General features: G+C 38.3%; 1 protein-coding gene across 1 annotated transcript in view; it reads left to right on the plus strand.

The window, feature by feature from the left end:
* The first annotated feature begins 254 nt into the window (after positions 1-254).
* The window catches only part of LOC128666237 (laminin subunit beta-4), a 233,982-nt gene continuing 209,568 nt past the window's right edge, over positions 255-24,668 (plus strand). The window contains exon 1 of the mRNA XM_053720711.1: positions 255-357. Within this exon, the coding sequence (XP_053576686.1) occupies positions 306-357 (52 nt within the window). The 5' untranslated portion in view covers positions 255-305. The remainder of the gene's footprint in view (positions 358-24,668) is intronic.

Below are 24,668 nucleotides of genomic sequence, written 5' to 3' on the forward strand. Positions count from 1 at the left end.
GGCATATGCACATATGCTGCAATGCTTTGCATACCCTCATTCAAGCATTGAGCCAGTTTAGAGAGCTAGTTTAGTGATTCATTCATTTGCTTCATACAAGTCACCTGTAACTCCCTGAGCGGGTGTGTTGTCTAAATGCTGGCGCACGGTTTTGGTCCCATTAATTCAACACTGTAGACATGCACCGTGCAGCACGTACGGCTTTATTGGGGTATAATTACACAATGCGCTAACTGCCTTTCTTTTTTAGGTAAAACTGGAGAAGAGAAGGTGCTGGGTGTCACTTGAGTACAGATGACAACATAATGGCTGCAGATACTTTATGGGTACAACAGTTCTTATATATTCTGCTCGTGGGTAAGTTTTCTTTGCTCAACTGCTCAATGTTATACCCTATTGGGTAGATTTATCAAGCAGCGAATGCTGCAATCTACCGCCGAAGTTTGAGGTCCGCCTGAAACTTAAGTTAAGAAGCTGCTCATTAACTCATCCGCCACCTCTGAGATGGCGGACAGCAATCATAAATAATGGATAAATGCTTGTGCATATGCTGTCGGCATTTATCGTTGTCGGACGGACATGATCGGCTACAGGGGATCATGTCTGCCCAACATTTGATAAATCTACCCCTATATATTAGTTCAGAACATTAGGCTACTGTAAAACTTAGTGAATCCAGGCTACTTACAGAAACATAGTGAATCCAGGCTACTGTGAAACATAGTGAATCCAGGCTGCTGTGAAACATAGTGAATCCAGGCTACTTATTGAAACATAGTGAATCCTGGCTACTGTGAAACATAGTGAATCCAGGCTACGGTGAAACTTAGTGAATCCAGGCCACTGTGAAACATAGTGAATCCAGGCTACGGTGAAACTTAGTGAATACAGGCTACTGTGAAACATAGTGAATCCAGGCTACAGTGAAACTTAGTGAATACAGGCTACTGTGAAACATAGTGAAACCTGGCTACTGTGAAACATAGTGAAACCTGGCTACTGTGAAACTTAGTGAATCCAGGCTACGGTGAAACTTAGTGAATACAGGCTACTGTGAAACATAGTGAAACCTGGCTACTGTGAAACATAGTGAAACCTGGCTACTGTGAAACTTAGTGAATCCAGGCTACGGTGAAACTTAGTGAATACAGGCTACTGTGAAACATAGTGAATCCAGGCTACAGTGAAACTTAGTGAATACAGGCTACTGTGAAACATAGTGAAACCTGGCTACTGTGAAACTTAGTGAATCCAGGCTACGGTGAAACTTAGTGAATCCAGGCTACTGTGAAACATAGTGAATCCAGGCTACAGTGAAACTTAGTGAATACAGGCTACTGTGAAACATAGTGAAACCAGGCTACTGTGAAACTTAGTGAATCCAGGCTACTGTGAAACATACTGAATCCAGTATCCAGGCTACGTATTGAAACATAGTGAATACAGGCTACTGTTAAACTTAGTGAATCCAGGCTACCTATTGAAACAAAGTGACTACAGGCTACTGTGAAACTTAGTGAATCCAGACTACTTAGTGACACATATTGAATCCAGGCTACTTACAGAAACATAGTGAATCCAGGTTACTTAGTGAAATATAGTGAATACAGGCTACTGTGAAACATAGTGAATACAGGCTACTGTGAAACATAGTGAATACAGGCTACTGTGAAACATAGTGAATACAGGCTACTTATTAAAATATAGTGAATCCAGGCTACTGTGAAACATAGTGAATACAGGCTACTTATTAAAACGTAGTGAATCCAGGTTACTGTGAAACTTAGTGAATCCAGGTTACTGTGAAACGTTGTGAATCCAGGCTACTTAGTGAAACATAGTGAATACAGGCTACTTAGTGAAACATAGTGAATACAGGCTACTTATTGGAACATAGTGAATCCAGGCTACTGTGAAACATAGTGAATCCAGGCTACTGTGAAACATAGTGAATCCAGGCTACTTATTGAAACATAGTGAATCCAGGCTACTTACAGAAACATAGTGAATCCAGGCTACTATAGAACTCCCTAAACTAAAGTCACGATGGGTAGGAAGAGTAATTGCATCTCCATGTATGAGTCGTAAATGTAGTGTAGCAATCTTATTTAACAAGAATTTAGAATATCAAGTTATTGATACCAAATGTGACCCTAATAATAGGTTCATAATAATGCATATTTCTATCAGAGGTCTTGTGTACACTTTATGTAACGTTTATGGTCCAAATCAGTTTTCAATGCTCTTCTGGGACATAATTAAAAAGAAACTATATCCATATTGTAGTTCTAAACTGATATTGGGAGGTGATTTTAATATGCTTCTTTGTCCTAGAATTGATAGAATGTTTCCTAAAAAAGGACAAGATAATAAAGCAACTAAATACTTTAAAAATTTCTGTTTAGCCCTTAAACTTAATGATATTTGGAGGATCAAATTTCCAGATACCTCCTCTTTTTAATGCAAGTCCAAATCTCAAGCTACGTTTTCTAGAATAGATTATATTTTAATATCAGAACAGCTACTTTTTTTTTTTAAGACTTTATCAAACGAAGGTTACCATAGAAAAATACATCTCCAATAATTCACTGGAGATACAGTACAATAAGTTTGTTTCAGGTATACATCTCCATTAACTCCATTAACTCTTACTACTCTTCCCCTCTTCTGCACCTCCCCACCCACCCCTTACAGATTCTCTTGCGTCCCAAATTTAGAAACAGTCAGTTATTGATGACTATGACCCTGGAGACCTGTGGCTGGTATCCAAGAGCACCATTCTTATCAGTAACAATACAATTTGTTTTCTAACAGTTAACAAGGCAACAATAGTCAGAATTTTTCTCAAAAAACACTTCTACTTCGTATATGCTTAGGCATTAGTGTTAATTCAGCCACCCTGCAGTGGCCGTCAATGGTGACTCCAACACCATGGTCTATAACCCTCTCTCTCCCTTGAGAGAGCAAGATCGGCCTTTGAAAGTAAAGATAACTGTTGTCTACCTTATCCCTCACCTCTCTTTGTGTATAGAAAGTTCCATTTACCCCGTAGGTGTTCCTCCAGCAAAAATTCAGTGTTCCTGAGGGGAAGCAGTATCTGTGTTTGCATAGAGACCTGCATAATGTGTATGTACGGCTCCCATTTCCTCATGAAAGGTCTTGTTCTCCCCTATACATCTCTCAGAGTGTCCGCTACTTCATATCTTACCTGCTTTTGCATACTATTCTTGAGTTGTGAGAGCTTGGGAGCTGCTGAGTCTAACCACCCTTTAAAAGTATCCTAGCCTGAAGAATAATATTAGTGATCACTTTGCTCAAGGTGCTGGGTGTCGAAGTTGGGGTCGCCATGAACACTATCAATTTAGGGGAGACCTTCACGTCGGTGTGGAACGTGGTTTTTATCCAGTGTGCTATCATGCCCCAAATTTACGTAGGACAGTTCCACAGCATGTGTGATAAGTCTGCGTCTGGTAATTTGCATTTCCTACAGAGACCCTCTGCACTCGGTCTCCACTTCTTAAATATTTTGGGTGGTATGTATGCGGTTCGTAGTAGTCTGATGTGGGATACTCTGTTAACCGCCGATAAGGTTGCCCCCCTTGATTGTTGATTGCTTCGTTGTATCATGTCAGTCGTGATTTCAGTGTCCAAGATGTCCGTCCAGCTGTCACTAATGCGTTTGACTGTGGCTTCATTAGCAGGTTTCATGTGTAGCTTGTAAGTTGAAGATATAGATGTATCTCCCTGCGCTGTATTATGTAGGAACCTGTTTATATCTAAATTTTGGTCTGTAAGTTCTTTGTGTTGGAATAAGTCATTTATATAATGTCTTGCCTGTAGGTACGCAAAGTGACTGGGTTTGTAGTTTCTGAAATGATTTTATTTTCATGTTTAAGCTATTTACAAACTGGGACACAGAGGTTAGCCCCTTGGATTCCCATATGGTGAACACCCCAGAATCGATTCCCACAGGGAACTCCGGGTTGCCCCTCAGAGGGAGGTATCTAGTATAATTATGGTTGAACTGTAATTTTTTACATATTTTCCACCACGCACGGAGTGGTTGGTGCATCAGTGGATAGTGTTGGACTAATTTATTAATATGTGGTGGTGTCATGTGTGGGATTGCTTGTAGGGACCATGGGGCGATAGCCTGCCCCTCCAGATTCGGTAGTGTTAAATGCTGTTTCTCTGTCAACCAGTCTAGCACATATTTAATTTGGGCTGCCTCACAGTACGCCTCCAGGTTAGGAACCGTCAGACCCCCTGAGTTAACCTCTGCCATCATTCTAGTGGATTTTATTTTATGTTTTTTTCCAGCCCACACAAAGGTAAACATTGATTTGTTGAGTACCCCTAAGTCTGATTTGTGGATATTCTCAGGTATCATCTGGAACAGGTATAGGAGTTTCGGGAACATGATCATCTTTATTAGTGCAATCCTGCCTGGCATCGCCACAGGTAATTTGCCCCACCTGACTAGCATGTCTTGGAGTTCCTTGATTAGGGGGCAATAGTTGAGGTGGTACCATTCCCTAGGATCTATAGATAGTATAATTCCCAGATATCTGAAGGAGTGGGTAATGCGTTTAAAATTGTATGATAGAATGGTGTGCGGTGACTGTGGATGTAACCAGATAAGTTCTGATTTATCGGTGTTTATCTTGTAGCCTGAAATTAGGCTGAATTGGTGTATAATTTGCATGATATGGGGGATGTTCTCTTTTGGGTTCTGTATGTACAAGATCATGTCATCTGCAAAAAGGGAGAGATGGCACCGGACGCCACCAACCCACAACCCCTCAGTTTCTGTTCTTATCTTGATGGCAAGGGGTTTGATGGCTATATCGAAGAGGAGAGGGGACAGCGGACACCCCTGTCTGGTTCCCCTGCCTAGTCGGAAAGAAGGCGAGGGAATTCCGTTGATTAAGATTGATGCTTGGGGGTTGGCGTATAGTGATCTGACTGTGCTCGCGAAAAGTCCCCTTATACCAAATTTGTCAAGAGTGGCGAAGAAATGGTCCCAGAGGACCATGTCAAAGACCTTCTCTGCGTCTACCAGTAAGGCACAAGTTTCAGGACCCCCCCCCCCCTCTCCCCTCCCCAGCCTTGTTCCAAAAGCGGGTTAATATGAATTGAAGTTTACGGATGTTTAATACTGAAGATCTTCCCTTCACAAAACCAGTTTGGTCTTGATTAACTAGAGTGGGTAGAGCCAGTGCCAGCCTGTCCGCCAGGATTTTCTTCAGCAATTTGTAATCCTGGTTTAATAGGGATATTGGGCGGTAGGATTGGGTAAGGAGTTGGTCTCTACCTTCCTTGAGGATCACGCTGATATTTGCTTCTGTAAAGCGATCAGAGAGGTCTCCCTTACCATTCATAATTTTATTGAAAAGAGAAGTGAGTTCCGGCACCACCTCTCCTCTCAGCAATTTATAGTATTCCCCAGGTAGGCCATCAGGGCCTGGTGTCTTGTCAAGTGGTAGTGTGTTGATAGCCCTCATCGTCTCAGTCTCCATGATAGGTGCATTCAAAGCAGTCAAATGTTCCTCTGATACGGTGGGGTTATGTATATTTTCCCAGAAGGATTTTTGTTGCATTTCATCTACCATTTTCCCACTATACAGTGATAGGTAGTAGTTCCTAAAAGCGGTTTGTATCTGAGGTGTGGTTGTGTGTACAGTGTCTACCTTAATGGTGCCCACATTGGTCTAGTGAGTTTGGTGAGTCTGGCTAGAAATTTCCCGGTCTTGTCTCCGTGTCTATAAAATTTTGCCTGAACTGTTGTCATTTCTCGAACTGCATTTTGGTGTAGTGTCATGTCTCTGATGGCTTTCCCCTCTACGTATTTTTGTTTTGACGTCGGATTCGGGTTGCGTAGATACTTGTTTCTGGCGCTGAGCACCCTTCTCAACTGGTCCTCAGATTTCTGTTTTCTCTGTTTTAATTTGCCTGTCGAGTAAGAGGATATAAGGCCTCTCATCACCGCTTTACCTGCCTCCCAAAACAAGAGAGTGTTGTGTCGATGTAGGGAGTTTAGAGTCTCGTATGCCCTCCATTCCCCTATGAGGAGTCTTTTGAAACCAATGTCACCATATAAATACGTTGGAAAGAACCATCTACGAGGTCCCTCCCTCCTCGGTATGAAGTTGAGTTTATGGCTAATGGGGGCATGGTCTGATATGGTTGCAACGTCTATGCTAGCGTTAGTGATATTTGGTCCTAAAGAGTAGGTCGTTAAGAATAGGTCTATCCTAGATAAGGTGTCTTTGGCTGGGGTAGTGCAAGTGTAGTTTTGCTCCTCTGGATGCTTGTCTCTCCAGATATCTGTCAGTGCTAGGGAGTATTTAAATTTAGATAGGGTCAATGAGTCTCTCCTAGCGTTTTGATGAGTCATGTTGTGCCTTGTAGCTACGCTAGGGTCTCTAAATCTGTCTGCTGGGGTTTGTATTATAGTCTCCTCCCAGGATCACCGGGGAGTCAGTAAATTGCAACACAACGTTGCTGAGGGTTCTCCAGAATTATCTTTTGTTGGTGTGGGGACCATAGACCCCCCCAATGGTTATGTGTTTGTTTCCAAGTTTCAGTTTTGTTAATACATATCTGCCTTCTGAGTCTACTAGCTGTTTGACAAGAGTGTAGTTAAGATTTTTCCTGAAGAGAATATCTACTACCCAGGCTCGTTTTCCTTCAAATGTAGTGTGAATTACCTCACCCACCCATCCCTGCTTCAACTTTTGGTGTTCTGCTCTTGATAAGTGAGTCTCCTCCAGTATCGCTATATCAGTACACTGGTTCCTAAGATATTTGAGAATGGCCTTTCTTTTTATGGGGGATGTTATACCCCCCATGTTCCATGATACCACTTTCATGGTAGAACCTAATGAAGATGTATGTGGAAGTGCACTGGGTAGGGAGTATGTGTGGTCTGTCTTGCATATTTACTGCTGGCTGGTCGAGGGAGAGATTACAATCTCACCGGGGTGTCTTACAGTATCTGTGTCACCCTTTTCCGGATCTATGAAAGGTTAGGCAACAAATTAGTATATTATACAATTATCTTCACTCCCCGGTCTATGTTAGCTGTATTCAAGAATTTAACTAACAATATCTGAAATGGTCTTTCTTTGACAAGCAACAACATAAACAATTAAACTTTTAAACATTACAAAATCCCAAAAGCCCTCCCCCCCATTTTGAAAAGGATATGGAAGCAGTGGTTCACACCCTTCTCAGTGCTCTATGGCCATCCATTTGACCTGAGTAGATCAAGTGGTCCTAAGTTTGAGTTTCAATGTCTCACAATGTATTGTCCTGGTTCAGGTAGTTTCATCCTCTTCTTGTTGGGCTTGTTGCGAGTGGTCTGTGTTCTTCTTGGTCTGTTCCAAGAACATCTGTAGGTGCTTTGGTGTCTCAAATATCTTTGGGCCTTGTGTCGTTTGCAGACGTAGCCTAGCTGGGTAAAGGAGTGCTACAGATTCGCCTTGGGCAATTAAGTCTCTGCAGTAAGGCGAGAACTCTCTTCTCTTTTTTGAAACTTCTGCCGAATATTCTTGGAAGATGTAGATCCTTTTTCCTTCAAAGACAATAGGTGACATTTGTCTGTACGCGCTGAGTAATAACATTTTGTCCTTAAAGTTGAGATAGCGGACCATTATCTGTCTCGGCGCTCCCTCCGGCTGAGAAGCTCCTATTCTGTGGGCTCTCTCTGCATTGCAGGGTATACCAGTGGGAGGAAGTTTGAGTAGACCTGGGAGGATAGTTTGTGCAAAGTTCATTAAGGCCCTTGGTGGAACAGATTCAGGCACTCCCAATATCCTAATGTTGTTTCTCCTTGATCGGTTCTCCAAGTCATCCAGCTTGGCTTGTAATATCTTATTTTGCTTCTGGAGGTTAGAGATTGAGGAAGACATTTCCCTGTAACTTTTCTTTCCCTCCGCTGCTTTTTGCTCGACGTTGGTTAAGCGTGATGAAAAGGCTTTGAGGTCTGTAGACAGGCTGTCCATGCCTGTCTGGAGTTGCTCAATTTTGGGCAGAAAAAGTGCAGAAAGCTGCGACACAATAGGGTGTGTGTCTTGTGCAGAGATTGTAGGAGTTTCTGTTTGTGGTTGCACCATCTCATGAATTTCTACTTGGGTTTTTTTTGGCGTTTATCTGATTGATTTTGTTTTCCTGCCATTGTGTCAGTCTTTTTATTATATGGGGTATAATATTTTTGCATTCAGGCTGTTCTAGGGTGAGGAATCGTTTTATGAGTTATTTGTAGAAGAGGATCGAAGTTTCTTGTTGTGATAAAAAAAAACAGTTGCTGTAGTGTTTCTGGAGGGTCTTGTGTGAGGGGGGGGGGGATATCTGGATCCTGTTTAGTGTGTCATGGCCAGTTTTTATCTACTGGTTGAAATTAACCTAGGGGTCAATTGGGATCCAGCTCTGTGTGGATAAGGAAGGTTCCTTTATGCTTTTTTGCAAGATTTAGATGCGAGTGCTGAGTGTCTGGCAGTCTCTCCCTGAGCTGCTGCTTATATGAGAAGTAAATCATGCAGCCACACTCTCTGCACCTTCAAACACCAAGGCTCAGCGTGTCGTGTTAGATTCGGCCTGTAAAGTGAGTTTTATGGGGCAGTATGTCACTAGTGACTTTGTGCAGGTCTGCCGCAGCTATTGACCCCTGTGTTTATCGCTTTACTGTCCTGCCTCTTTAAGGCCTCAAAATGGCGCTTGGTTTTGCACCTGATTTCTTATGTCCCGTTTCAACCCTTTCCCTCCAATTGCCCTGGGTCCCTTTACCCTCTCCCCACTCACGAATCGCCCTGTAAATGAGCACTGTGGCTGTCTGGTCTTGCAGTATAGGTGTCCGCTCAGGCCCGCTATCCAGCGGTTCTTCCTATGTCCCCTCCAGTGGTGGAGCTGAGTGGTGGCTCCTGGCTCTTGAGGCTTCCGGCAGATTGTGGGATATGTTACTGCCAAGGATCCGAGCTGATGGGGTGTTTTACGGGAGTTATATCCCTAGTTTCTTTCAAGTCACACGGAGCTCCTTTCTAGTGCGACTTGTCAGATCTCCCGCCCGCACACCGGAAGTCCCCCAGAACAGCTCCTTTTGTCCAACTCAAGTCCCACGATTCATGACATAATTAATTCAGACCATGCGATAATTTCACTAGACATATATTCAGGTCAAAGAGAGAACACCCAAAACTTTAGTTTCATATTTCCCCGATATCTAACTAACAATAGTAAATTAATTTACTGGTTAAAAATGCAATGGCAGGAATACTATCGAAATAATTCCTCTTATCTTAACAAAACTGAATTTTTTGGGAAGCCTTTAAGGCGGTCCTTAGAGGTCAAATTAAAGCATATATGTGCCACTATAAAAAGAAACACTTAATAAAAGAAAAACAATTATCTAACCAAGTTAGAAATTCTTTCAACCATTATAAGCTCCACCCTACTCAGAGCAATTGGTTACAGTACTCCCATAGCAGAACTGAAAGAGATATATACTCTAAACAACAATGTTTAGAGGCAGAGTCTAAACTCATGAATCGCTTCAAAGGTCACTATGGCTACTCTGCTAAATACTTGGCACAAGTTACTAAGAATAATAAGAGTAGAAACTTTATATCTGCTATTAAGGATGACCAAACAAGATATTCTGACAACAAAGATATCGGAGCGTTTTTTTTTTTTTTCAACTATTTTAAGAAATTATATGCTGCACAAGATACAAATACTATTAATAGAGATCAGTTTTGGGCTAAGTTAATAACCCCAGAACTTTCTTTATTAGAGCTAGAAACTCTTAATGCCCCAATCTCTAAAGAAGAAATTTTGCTGACAATTAAAAATGCTAAATTGAATAAGGCGGCTGGTCCTGATGGGATCCCAATAGAACTTTATAAAATACTCTCTGAAGAGATTAGTGATTCCCTGCAGGTTCTCTTTGACAACTATTATATAACCGCCGCTAATATCTCCAATCATTTCTCGGCAGCAAATATTATGTTAATCCCAAAAAGGGGAAAGATCCTGAGCAGCCCGCCTCTTACAGACCTATATCGGTTCTGAATGCGGACTACAAAATACTTCTCTCTATTATTGCTAACAGACTTAAGAGTTTCTTACATAAAATAATACACATAGACCAAACAGGTTTTATGAACAGTCGTAATGTATCTTCTAATTTCGAAAAGTTGAAATTTTATTAGATTACTTTTGGAACCAGAACCCAACCCAGAAAGAGAAGAATGAGAAATCAGGTAAAGACAGAGCCATTTTATCAGTAGACACGGAGAAGGCTTTGGATTCAAAGGGGCCTATCTATCAATCTCCAAATGGAGTTTGAGGCCCCGTGTTTCTGGCGAGCCTGCAAGCTCGCCAGAAAGAGCAGTTACGAATCAGCGGTCTAAAGACCGCTGCTCCATAAAGCTTTCCGCTTGCTCTGCTGAGGCGGACAGGAATTGCCACAATTCAACCCGATCGAGTACGATCGGATTGATTGACACCTCCCTGCTGGCGGCCAATTGGCCGCGAGTCTGCAGGGGGCGGCATTGCACCAGCAGCTCTTGTGAGCTGCTGGTGCAATGCTGAATACGGAGGGCGTATTGCTCAGCCATGTCTGTTGGACCTGATCCTCACTGTCGGATCAGGTCCAACAGACATTTGATAATTCGGCCTCAATATCTTGGGATCACTTGCTGTACTCGTTAGACCATTTTGGTATCAAAGGACATTGCTTTGAATTTATATCTAAGATCTACAAAAATCCTTATTCCTCGCTTCTTATAAATGGTAATCTCTTGGAAAAAATCTTTCTAGGTCGTGGCACACGACAAGGTTGCCCACTGTCCCCTTTGCTATTTAACATTTCAATTGAATCATTGGTCATATGGTTACGTCAAGAACTTGTTGGAATAAGAGTTGGTACAATGGCTGTTAAAATTTCACTATATGCGGACGATCTGCTTATCTTCTTAGAAGACTCAGCTAAATCTATTCCAAGAATTCTACACATCCTAGCGTTCTTTAGCTCTTTATCGGGATATAAGATCAATTTTCAAAAAAGTTAACTATTGTGGATTCAAATACTTAAGGAGAGCTACACTGATCATTTGAACCTTTTAAAAATGCAGACAATTTTAAATATCTAGGCATCACGCTTCATAAGAATCCGAAAATGTTGTATAAATTACGTTTTTCACCAGTATTTGAAAAAGTTATTTTAGACCTTAAAAATTGGGCCACATTTCCTTTATCCCTTCTAGCCCATATCAATTTAATCAAAACAATTTTATTTCCTCGTATACTCTATTTATTTCAAAATATGCCATTACTTATTCCCAATAAAGACGTTCGCAAGTTTTTACTCCGCATGTTCACAATTTTTGTGGAAAGGGCGTAGAGTACATATCTCAATAGCAAAGCTTTCTCAAAAAAAGGCGAAAGGTGGACTCACTCTTCCTGATATTAAATTATATAATCTGTCTTCCTTAGTCAAAATAGCATTGGACTGGCTTAGAGAGTCAAATAAAATCTCTTCAGTTGAGATGGAAAGTAACCTTATATCTCCCTTTTCCTTAAAAGCTATACTGCATTGCTCAGTTACAAAACTTCCCATAAATATATCCACCCTATTATCATTTAAAATATCATTATTGCTTGGCAAAAAAGCTGTAATATACTAGATATTGATTATAGATCCTCAAATTTTTTACAGATCCAAGGGAATCCAGAGTTTATACCTGGAACGCATTGTTCAGTATATCAGATTTGGGCCCAAAAAGGACTCAAAATTATTCAGCAACTATTTCCTTCCTCAGGTCAAATTCTTCCTTTTAATAACTTAAAGGGCCACTGTAAGTAAATATTTTCTATTCTTGTTACTAACTAACTACCCCAAATACGCTTTTTATCAATAGCATTTCATTAACATATCTCTACCGTATATCAGAAATCTTGTCTGCAAATTTAATTGTTTTCTAAACCCACTCCATGGGTATCCTTTGCTCTGTACCAATCCGTTTACAATACCTAGGTTTCAAAATGGCGCTTTAAACACAAAGTTATTGGTTTAAGTATTTTGAACACTCAGTGCTGAAAATAGTGGGCAGGATAACGTGACATCATCGGCTAATAAAAGATATAACTTTTAGAACGTTATGAAACTTAGTTTTGGAGAAAATATAGGTCAGTAGGTTTTAATTAATGTTTATTAACTTTAATATGTTAGTTGTTTAGCTTAAAAATTATAACAGAAAGTAATCCTTTAATAAATATGTTTGAACTTCCTAGACATAGTTTATTTGCGTATTTTCAAGTATGTCATTATATCAAATCCCAAGACTGGGGCTTTGATGGTGGTTATCAGTGGTCTGAGATAAATGACTGTATCAAAAAGTTTGCTGTAGGCAAGTTTACAATTTCTCTTTCTTCTCTTTCTCTGCTTTTTCACAAATTGGTCACTTTTTGGTTACAGTATTTTTCTGATGTTGAGTCCTCCTATATTAATTATAGTTTTGTGGTACTAGAAAAATTAAATATACCAGTTAGTTGGAAAGAATCGCATACTAAATTATTACAGAACACATATCTAACTCCTTTTAGATTGTCTAAATTTTCTCTAGCTATTAAACAATATTGCCCTAAATGTCATTTGGTAAACGCAGATATTTTACATATGTTTTTTACTGTCCAAAAATACTTCAATTCTGGGGAAAAATCAATCATTGGTATTGGAACGTTCTATCAAGATAGCTTTAAAATTCAAGCCTATCATGTCATTTTTCTTATTCACCCTAATTTAGTACCGGTTAGGCCGAATAATATTAGATTATTGAACACTATAGTTTTGGTGACTAGACTTTTGATCCTGAAAAATTGGAAGAATTCGCTTCCTTTGAGATTTTCTGACTTTTGTAAGTTGCTTCTTCAACAATTAGTTTTTGAATCATATAATATTTTTTTATTTTAAGGACAGGTCTGAAGAACTCTTTAAAATCTGGATCCCGTTAATTATTCTATATCCCCGTAAAATACAGGAACAAATTCTGGCTCCTCTGGGTTATTCAGAAGCATATTGTATGTTTTTTGGGAAAAGTTTATAAGAAATCAAAGTTTTGGATCTTACAAGGGCCATGTGCTGGTTTTAACAACTATTAAGGTCAGGGGTGAGAGTCGGGGAATAGAGAGAGAGGTGCACTCATTTTTTTTTTCTTTTTAGTTACTTACCGATTTAATTTAAAAAGCTCCAACAAGTATACTGTTATTTCTTTTATCTCAAGGTTTACTATGACGGTTGTTATTAATCTATGATTTTGATTTTAGGTCTTTGTTCCTTTTCTCAATGAGATATTGTATTAGTTTATTATATACCCTGTGTGGTGCAATGGTAAAGCAATTATGCTTAATTTATTTTTCTGTACTTGGTTGGATAATAAACAAATACTTAAAAAAAAAAGAAACTAACGGCTAGATTTAGAGTTTTGTCGGTAACGACCCGCGTAGCTAACGCTGGCTTTTTTCTGGCCACACCTTTTAAATAACTCTGGTATTGAGAGTCCACAGAATGGCTGCGTTAGGCTCCAAAAAAGGAGCATAGAGCATATTTAACGCAACTTCAACTCTCGATACCAGAGTTGCTTACGGACGCGGCCAGCTTCAAAAACGTGCTCGTGCACGATTCCCCCATAGGAAACAATGGGGCTGTTTGAGCTGAAAAAAAACCTAACACCTGCAAAAAATCCGCGTTCAGCTCCTAACGCAGCCCCATTGTTTGCTATGGGGAAACACTTCCTACGTCTGCATCTAACACTCTAACATGTACCCCGAGTCTAAACACCCCTAACCTTACACTTATTAACCCCTATTCTGCTGCCCCCGCTATCGCTGACCCCTGCATATTATTATTAACCCCTAATCTGCCGCTCCGTAAGCCGCCCCTACTTACATTATCCCTATGTACCCCTAATCTGCTGTCCCTAACACCGCCGACCCCTATATTATATTTATTAACCCCTAATCTGCCCCCCACAACGTCGCCTCCACCTGCCTACACTTATTAACCCCTAATCTGCCGACCGGACCGCACCGCTATTATAATAAATGTATTAACCCCTAAAGCTAAGTCTAACCCTAACACTTACACCCCCCTAACTTAAATATAATTTAAATCTAACGAAATTAATTAACTCTTATTAAATAAATTATTCCTATTTAAAGCTAAATACTTACCTGTAAAATAAATCCTAATATAGCTACAATATAAATTATAATTATATTATAGCTATTTTAGGATTTATATTTATTTTACAGGTAACTTTGTATTTATTTTAACCAGGTACAATAGCTATTAAATAGTTAAGAACTATTTAATAGCTAAAATAGTTAAAATAATTACAAAATTACCTGTAAAATAAATCCTAACCTAAGTTACAATTAAACCTAACACTACACTATCAATAAATTAATTATATAAAATACCTACAATTACCTACAATTAAACCTAACACTACACTATCAATAAATTAATTAAATACAATACCTACAAATAAATACAATTAAATAAACTAACTAAAGTACAAAAAATAAAAAGAACTAAAATACAAAAAATAAAAAAATATTTACAAACATCAGAAAAATATTACAACAATTTTAAACTAATTACACCTACTCTAAGCCCCCTAATAAAATAACAAAGACCCCCAAAATAAAAAAATGCCCTACCCTATTCTAAATTACTAAAGTTCAAAGCTCTTTTACCTTACCAGCCCTGTTCCGATCAGCCAATAGAATGCGAGCTCAATCTGATTGGCTGATCGGATCAGCCAATCGGATTGAACTTGATTCTGATTGGCTGATTCCATCAGCCAATCAGAATTTTCCTACCTTAATTCCGATTGGCTGATAGAATCCTATCAGCCAATCGGAATTCGAGGGACGCCATCTTGTATGACGTCCCTTAAAGGAACCTTCATTCGTCGGGAAGTCGTCGGAAGAAGAAGATGGGTCCGCGGTGGAGGTCTTCAAGATGGAGCCGGTCTTCATCGGATGAAGATAGAAGATGCCGCTTGGAAGAAGATGGTTGCCGGTCCGGATCTACTCTTCTTCCCGAATAGGATGAAGACTTTGGAGCCTCTTCTGGACTTCTTCAGCCGTCGGATGATGGATGTCTAGCCCCCGCTTGGGCTTAGATGAAGATTTCGGAGCCTGGAACGATCGGTGATACCTGGCATGGTGAAGACAAGGTAGGAAGATCTTCAGGGGCTTAGTGTTAGGTTTATTTAAGGGGGGTTTGGGTTAGATTAGGGGTACATGGGTGGTGGGTTGTAATGTTGGGGGGGGTATTGTATGTTTTTTTTACAGGCAAAAGAGCTGAATTCTTTGGGGCATGCCCCGCAAAGGGCCCTGTTCAGGGCTGGTAAGGTAAAAGAGTTTTGAACTTTAGTAATTTAGAATAGGGTAGGGCATTTTTTTATTTTGGGGGTCTTTGTTATTTTATTAGGGGGCTTAGAGTAGGTGTAATTAGTTTAAAATTGTTGTAATATTTTTCTGATGTTTGTAAATATTTTTTTATTTTTTGTAACTTAGTTCTTTGTTATTTTTTGTACTTTAGTTAGTTTATTTCATTGTATTTATTTGTAGATATTGTATTTAATTAATTTATTGATAGTGTAGTGTTAGGTTTAATTGTAGGTAATTGTAGGTATTTTATTTAATTAATTTATTGATAGTGTAGTGTTAGGTTTAATTGAAACTTAGGTTAGGATTTATTTTACAGGTAATTTTGTAATTATTTTAACTATTTTAGCTATTAAATAGTTCTTAACTATTTAATAGCTATTGTACCTGGTTAAAATAAATACAAAGTTACCTGTAAAATAAATATAAATCCTAAAATAGCTATAATATAATTATAATTTATATTGTAGCTATATTAGGGTTTATTTTACAGGTAAGTATTTAGCTTTAAATAGGAATAATTTATTTAATAAGAGTTAATTTATTTGGTTAGATTTAAATTATATTTAACTTAGGGGGGTGTTAGTGTTAGGGTTAGACTTAGCTTTAGGGGTTAATCCATTTATTAGAATAGTGGCGAGATTCGGTCGGCAGATTAGGGGTTAATACTTGAAGTTAGGTGTCGGCTATGTTAGGGAGGGCAGATTAGGGGTTAATACTATTTATTATAGGGTTATTGAGGCGGGATTGAGGCGGATTAGGGGTTAATAACTTTATTATAGTAGCGGTGAGATCCGCTCGGCAGATTAGGGGTTAATAAGTGTAGGCAGGTGGAGGCGACGTTGAGGGGGGCAGATTAGGGGTTAATAAATATAATATAGGGGTCGGCGGTGTTAGGGGCAGCAGATTAGGGGTACATAGCTATAATGTAGGTGGCAGGTCTTTGTGGTCGGCAGATTAGGGGTTAATTATTGTGGGGGGCAGGTTAGGGGTTAATAAATATAATATAGGGGTCGGCAGTGTTAGGGGCAGCAGATTAGGGGTACATAAGTATAACGTAGGTGGCGGTCGGCAGATTAGGGGTTAAAAAAATTTAATCGAGTGGCGGCGATGTGGGGGGACCTCGGTTTAGGGTTACATAGGTAGTTTACGGGTGTTAGTGTACTTTAGAGCTCAGTAGTTAAGAGCTTTATAAACCGGCGTTAGCCCATAAAGCTCTTAACTACTGACTTTTTTCTGCGGCTGGAGTTTTGTCGTTAGAATTCTAACGCTCACTTCAGACACGACTCTAAATACCGGAGTTAGAAAGATCCCATTGAAAAGATAGGATACGCAATTGACGTAAGGGGATCTGCGGTATGGAAAAGTCGCGGCTGAAAAGTGAGCGTTAGACCCTTTCCTGACTGACTCCAAATACCGGCGGTAGCCTAAAACCAGCGTTAGGAGCCTCTAACGCTGGTTTTCACGGCTACCGCCAAACTCTAAATCTAGGCCATAGTGAATCCAGGTTACTGTGAAACATATTGAGTACAGGCTACTTATTGGAACATAGTGAATTCAGGCTACTGTGAAACATAGTGAATACAGGCTACTTATTGGAACATAGTGAATTCAGGCTACTGTGAAACATAGTGAATACAGGCTACTTATTGAAACATAGTGAATACAGGCTACTTATTGGAACATAGTGAATTTAGGCTACTGTTAAACATAGTGAATACAGGCTACTTAGTGAAACATAGTGAATACAGGCTACTTATTGAAACATAGTGAATCCAGGCTACTTAGTGAAACATAGTGAATACAGGCTACTTATTGAAACATAGTGAATCCAGGCTACTTATTGAAACATAGTGAATCCAGGCTACTTAGTGAAACATAGTGAATACAGGCTACTTATTGAAACATAGTGAATACAGGCTACTTATTGGAACATAGTGAATTTAGGCTACTGTTAAACATAGTGAATACAGGCTACTTAGTGAAACATAGTGAATACAGGCTACTTATTGAAACATAGTGAATCTAGGCTACTTAGTGAAACATAGTGAATACAGGCTACTTATTGAAACATAGTGAATACAGGCTACTTATTGAAACATAGTGAATACAGGCTACTGTGAAACATAGTAAATGCAGGCTACTTAGTGAAACATAGTGAATCCAGGCTACTTATTGAAACATAGTGAATTTAGGCTACTGTGAAACATAGTGAATCCAGGCTACTTAGTGAAACATAGTGAATCCAGGCTACTTATTGAAACATAGTGAATATGGGCTAATGTGAAACATAGTGAATCCAGGCTACTGTGAAACATAGTGAATCCAGGCTACTTATTGAAACATAGTGAATACAGGCTACTGTGAAACTTAGTGAATCCAGGCTACTTATTGAAACATAGTGAATACAGGCTACTGTAAAACTTAGTGAATCCAGGCTGCTTAGTGAAACATAGTGAATCCAGGCTGCTTAGTGAAACATAGTGAATCCAGGCTACTTATTGAAACATAGTGAATCCAGGCTACTTACAGAAACCTAGTGAATCCCGGCTACTTAGTGAAACACAGTGAATCCAGGCTACTGTGAAACTTAGTGAGCACAGGCTACTTAGTGAAACATAGTGAATACAGGCTACTTATTGAAACATAGTGAATCCAGGCTACTGTGAAACATAGTGAATCCAGGCTACTTATTGAAACATAGTGAATCCAGGCTACTGAAACATAGTGGAATGGGTGGAATGCTGGCTTAAGGACAGAAAACAAAGTGTCTTAGTAAATGGTGTTCATTCAGCAGAGGGGACTGTTACTAGTGGTGTTCCTCAGGGGTCAGTTCTGGGGCCTGTTTTGTTTAACATATTTATCTGCGATATCAGCAAAGGGCTACAGGGGAAAGTATGTCTCTTTGCAGATGATACAAAAATTTGCAACAGAGTGGATGTTCCAGGGGGGGTAGACAAAATGAGAAGTGATATACAACAATTGGAGGATTGGACAAACGACTGGGATCTAAAGTTTAACACAGCAAAGTGTAAAATAATGCATTTAGGGAAGAAAAATCCAAATGTTAATTACAGACTCAATGACACTTTACTGACTGTTACAGACGAGGAACAGGACTTGGGAATTATTATTTCAGATGATTTAAAACTTAGTAAACAATGTAGTAATGCAGCGAGTAAGGCTAGCAGAATGCTTGGATGTATTGGTAGAGGTATTTGCAGCAGAAATAGTAAGGTTCTTATGCCACTTTATAGATCATTAGTTAGGCCTCATCTTGAGTATTGTGTGCAGTTCTGGAGGCCATATCCTCAGAAGGATATTAACAAACTTGAATCTGTGCAAAGGAGGGCTACCAAAATGGTACATGGTCTAAAAAATAAAACTTACCAGGATAGGCTCAATGACCTAAATATGTATAGCTTAGAGGAGAGAAGGGAAAGAGGTGATATGATAGCAACTTTCAAGTACATTAAAGGGTTTAGTAAAACTGAGGCTGTGGGTATTTTACATAAAATTGAAAATTCAAGAACAAGGGGTCATGAGCTCAAGCTAAAGGGTAGTAGATTCAGGAGTAATTTGAGGAAGCACTTCTTTACAGAAAGAGTGATTGATTTATGGAATAAACTTCCTCAAGAGGTAGTAGCAACAAACACTGTGGGGGACTTTAAAAATGCATGGGACAAGCATAGAGCTATCCTACGAACTAGATAAGTTTATACTGTTAGGTAAGGTCGGGCAGACTTGCTGGGCCTATGGCTCTTATCTGCCGTCAATATCTATGTTTCTATGTTTCTATAGTAAATACAGGCTACCTATTAAAACATAGTGAATTCAGGCTACTTAGTGAAACATAGTGAATCCAGGCTACTTATTGAAACATAGTGAATCCAGGCTACTTATTGAACCATAGTGAATCCAGGCTACTTATTGAAACATAGTGAATCCAGGCTACTTATTGAAACATAGTGAATCCAGGCTACTTATTGAAACATAGTGAATACGGTCTAATGTGAAACATAGTGAATCCAGGCTACTGTGAAACATAGTGAATCCAGGCTAGTTATTGAAACATAGTGAATACAGGCTACTGGGAAACTTAGTGAATCCAGGCTACTTATTGAAACATAGTGAATACAGGCTACTGTGAAACTTAGTGAATCCAGGCTGCTTAGTGAAACATAGTGAATCCAGGCTGCTTAGTGAAACATAGTGAATCCAGGCTACTTATTGAAACATAGTGAATCCAGGCTACTTACAGAAACATAGTGAATCCCGGCTACTTAGTGAAACACAGTGAATCCAGGCTACTGTGAAACTTAGTGAACACAGGCCACTTAGTGAAACATAGTGAATACAGGCTACTTATTGAAACATAGTGAATCCATGCTACTTATTGAAACATAGTGAATCCAGGCTACTGTGAAACATAGTGAATCCAGGCTACTTATTGAAACATAGTGAATCCAGGCTACTGAAACATAATAAATACAGGCTACCTATTAAAACATAGTGAATTCAGGCTACTTAGTGAAACATAGTGAATCCAGGCTACTTATTGAAACATTGTGAATCCAGGCTACTTATTGAAACATAGTGAATCCAGGCTACTTATTGAAACATAGTGGATACAGGCTACTGTGAAACATAGTGAATCCAGGCTACTTAGTGAAATATAGTGAATACAGGCTACTTATTGAAACATAGGGAATCCAGGCTACTGTGAAACATAGTGAATCCAGACTACTTATTGAAACATAGTGAATCCAGGCTACTTAGTGAAACATAGTGAATCCAGGCTAATTATTGAATTATAATGAATCCAGGCTACTTATTGAAACATAGTGAATCCAGGCTATTTAGTGAAACATAGTGAATCCAGGCTACTTAGTGAAACATAGTTAATACAGGCTACTTATTGAAGCATAGTGAATACAGGCTACTGTGAAACATAGTGAATCCAGGCTACTGAAACATAGTGAATCCAGGCTACTGAAACATAGTGAATCCAGGCTACTTATTGAAACTTAGTGAATCCAGGCTACTGAAACATAGTGAATCCAGGGTACTTATTGAAACAGTGAATCCAGGCTACTTAGTGAAACATAGTGAATCCAGGCTACTTATTGAATTATAATGAATCCAGGCTACTTATTGAAACATGGGGAATCCAGGCTACTTAGTGAAACATAGGGAATCCAAGCTACTTAATGAAACATTGTGAATCCAGGCTACTGTGCAACATTGTGAATCCAGGCTACTGTGCAACATTGTGAATCCAGGCTACTGTGCAACATTGTGAATCCAGGCTACTTATTGAAACAGTGAATCCAGGCTACTTAGTGAAACCTGGCTACTTGCAATTGTCACTTGTGATGCAGCATGGCATTGCTGTCTTGTGCAATCCCGCCCCTTGCTCTGGATCAACCAATCCCATATGAGAACAAGCAAATTCAGCGTATTTAGGTTCACCGCCTCTGAGGAAAGGCTTGTTACATTTGTTCTTGCTTGCTCGCTCATACAATCTGCATTGCTGTGTGTCAGAAGCTGTGAATACAACTTGATCCATTTCCCTGTTAGTGTATATACGTAAAGCTACTGAACAGTTTTACAATCACTGCTTCTACAAGAATCTATAAGTAACTTGCAGATGTTAGAAAGACCTGATTTTGTTTTTGTTTTTTTTTGTTTTTTTGTAGAATTAGGGTTTAGATATATAAATACATGTAACATTTTAGACAATGCAACATAATCCTTTTAACACTCAAGGTGTTAACAGGGTTAAAAGAATACATCTCCATCAGGAATGTCCGCATTAGACTGTAACCTTTGGAGCATGGAATATGTCTTGTGATTCTTGTGTGAGGGGCAGAGATTGGGAAAGGAATGTAAAGTTTATTGCGCTCTTCATGGCCTGGTTAGTGGAACTCAGATCCACAGGAATCAAAATGACTGCATAGAGATTACAGACATGGGTTAAAATGTAGAAATGGTTGTTGATAGTGAACTTTACTTTAAATTTAAAATCCTACATGAGGAATATGACACTGTATTTTGGATTACATATATCACATATTAAAACAAAATGAACACTTTTTTCCTGTTACTTCATTCTGAATCTGATGTAAATAGATTGTTAAATGACAGTTATATGGAAATTACTGCACAGTGTTTGTGGATCTACTCAAATCACAAAGATGATACATGATACATGATAAATGATAAATGATAAAAACTGAAATTAGTTGTTTAGTCATTAAAAGGAATTAATTCATTTTATTTCCCAGCAAAAATGTTGGATATGTTGAGGTAGATAAGTTGATTTTATTTTCAGGTTCAATAAGAATTTAAATGTATTTCAAATAAGCTAAGGGACTTCTGGTATTAAACAGACAGACATTTATTTGTTGAAAATGGAATTACACAGTGTTGATGATATATATGGTGAGTTATGATACCATGATATTTTAATGGGGAATAGGGAATGCTTATAGTGAAAAGGAATGTTTGGTTTTTGGGGAATGGAATGGAATTTTGATCACAAGTTCAGTGGGACTTTATATTTTGAATATTGGATGTTGAATATCATACATAACATTTTAATGTTAAGGGGACATTAAACACTTGATAAACAAAATGCTAAAATATATATATATATATATATATATATATATATATATATATATATATATATATATATATATATATATATATATATATATATATATCTGCAATATAATTTCATTATTTATTTTGTCTCCTTTTCCTGTAATTCCATTCTGAAATTGTAAGCTTTTCAGTCCCTGTTAGAAATGGAAGTGCAGAACAAGGTTACATTCCACACAGCCATTGGCTGCACACTCTAATGATCTAGTTATAACTTTCCCTAATTGGCCACAGCAGAGAAGGTAACCTAAGTTACAACATGGCAGCTCCCATTGTTTTATAGACACTAAAACTTTACACTTATTTTGTCAACATTTAAACAGCTAATGAAACTTTAAAAAATACATCTACATGTTATGCTCAGACTAATCTTTTCTTTGAATTCATCCTTCTATTTAGAATTTATTTAGTGTTTAATGTCCCTTTAATTAAGGAATGTTATATTTTCCTATTGAATATATCATTTTAAGTTATTATGATCAGATCAACAGACAACAAACTTTTCCTAAGAAAAAGGATGGTGACAATAAATGTGAATCATCTTCAGCGCGTGTAAGTGTAGGAGTGTGACGATATTTGTAGTATTTTGATAATGAATGTATGAGGCTGTAGCTAAATATAAGAAGCGGTCACAAAGCTATTGTCAACATTCACCAGTTTCATCAGTTTCTACCCAGCTGATTTACTTTATAAAGAGGCAATAAGTGAGCGTTAGGGAATAAGTGTAAAGAAAACTATAGTAAATTGTGACACTGATGAAGCCAGTAAAGCTGAAAAGGTAGGAAAAAGCCCTTAGTGGTATCAGTTGGCTAAATTTGGGCAACTGATCTATGACAACACCTGACTTTGTGAATTTGCCCCTTAATTCCCCCAGTTCAAGATCTTTTTAATGTAGTGAATTGCGTGTATATTTCAAACAAACCATCAGCAGAGCCATACAAAAGCATTGTAGCACAGTGGGGTGAGTTCTGGCATTTATTTATAAGCTATTCCTATCTATTAAACAGATACACACGATAAAACAGAAAGTTGTGGTTAAACAAACAAAAACCTATAGGAAGTAGTTTTATTGCTGTCTTTTAAAAGAGCATTCACCGGAGATTCCATAGACCTTCCTGGGAACATGGTGGCTTAATGATCACTACAGATCATGATATCTTAATGACCTAGAGTCAATAAAATTAATTTTGTGAAACTGATATTTCACTGAAAAAAACTTTAAGAAACTTTGCCATATCAAAAAGTATGTAATTCAAAGTGATTTACACCTGTCCCTCATTATAGAAGTGAGTTGCAAGATCGGCTTCATTAAAATCAAAGGAGCCATTTCTGTCTTGTAACTGACACATTTAATGACTTCCAATGTCAAGGTTTGTGACATCAAAAAAATATTTTAAAAACATTTCAGAACAAACAAATGACTCTTGCAGAGTTGTGGTTCAGGAAAACTAGTGAGAAAGCCCAGGATCACCCTGTAATGCCTAGGTTCAGCCCCTTGTTCGCGTCTGCCAGATTACCAATGCAAATGCAGGTCTATCTAGTGGCATCATTTCAACATAACAAAACAGACATTTAAATATTTAACAATTACAGACATTTACAAAACGTAAATGTGTTTCCAAAGTATTGCGGTTGTAATTGTTTTCCCACGTTGGTAGTGGTTCATGTGTGAGATATCATGTACTGGGCCTTTCACACAACAATATATGTTGGCGATTGGCTAGAAAAAATAGGTTACGTGAGCGTCAATGAATTTCAAACATGATCAAACCTTAATGATGAGACTCTTCAGTAGACTAACGAGCCTGCATGAGCCCACTGTGTTTAAGTGCACATCTCCTCTAAACAATAAAACGTATTCATGCCACACATGCAATTAACAATTTATATTTTTCTTAGTAAATGTATAATTAATATGTTATATACAGTCATAACAGTTAAAGGGACATTAAACCCAAATTTTGTCTTTCATAATTCAGACAGATAATACAATTTTAAACAACATTCCAATTTACTTCTATTATCTAATTTGCTTCATTCTTTAGATATCCTTTGTTAAAGAAATAGCAATGCCCACGGGCGAGCCAATCACAGGAGGCATCTATGGGCAGCCACCAATCAGAAGCTACTGAGCCTATCTAGATATGCTTTTCAGGAAAGAATATCAAGAGAATGAAGCAAATTAGATAATAGAAGTAAATTAGAAAGTTGTTTAAAATTGTATTCTCTATCTGAATCATGAAAGAAAAAAATTGGGTTTAATGTCCCTTTAATTACTATCATAAATTAACATTCTTATGTAAGTTGCTTCAAACTTTCATAGTTTTAAAGTGCAATTTACTTTTGTATTTATTTATTTATTTATTTTGTTAAACCAGGAAACTGTAACATTTGTTACCATGTGAACGGAGCACGCACAACATTTTATTACTGAAAAACGGTGTACAAAGATATAAGTGTTGCCAAGAAAGAAGCAAAAAAGGCATTTAAAAATTGTCAAAGCTAAATCATATGAAAAGCTGTTTACATTCTGATGCATTGAAATA

Source organism: Bombina bombina, chromosome 7 (assembly GCF_027579735.1).
Source record: "Bombina bombina isolate aBomBom1 chromosome 7, aBomBom1.pri, whole genome shotgun sequence".
NCBI lineage: Eukaryota > Metazoa > Chordata > Amphibia > Anura > Bombinatoridae > Bombina > Bombina bombina.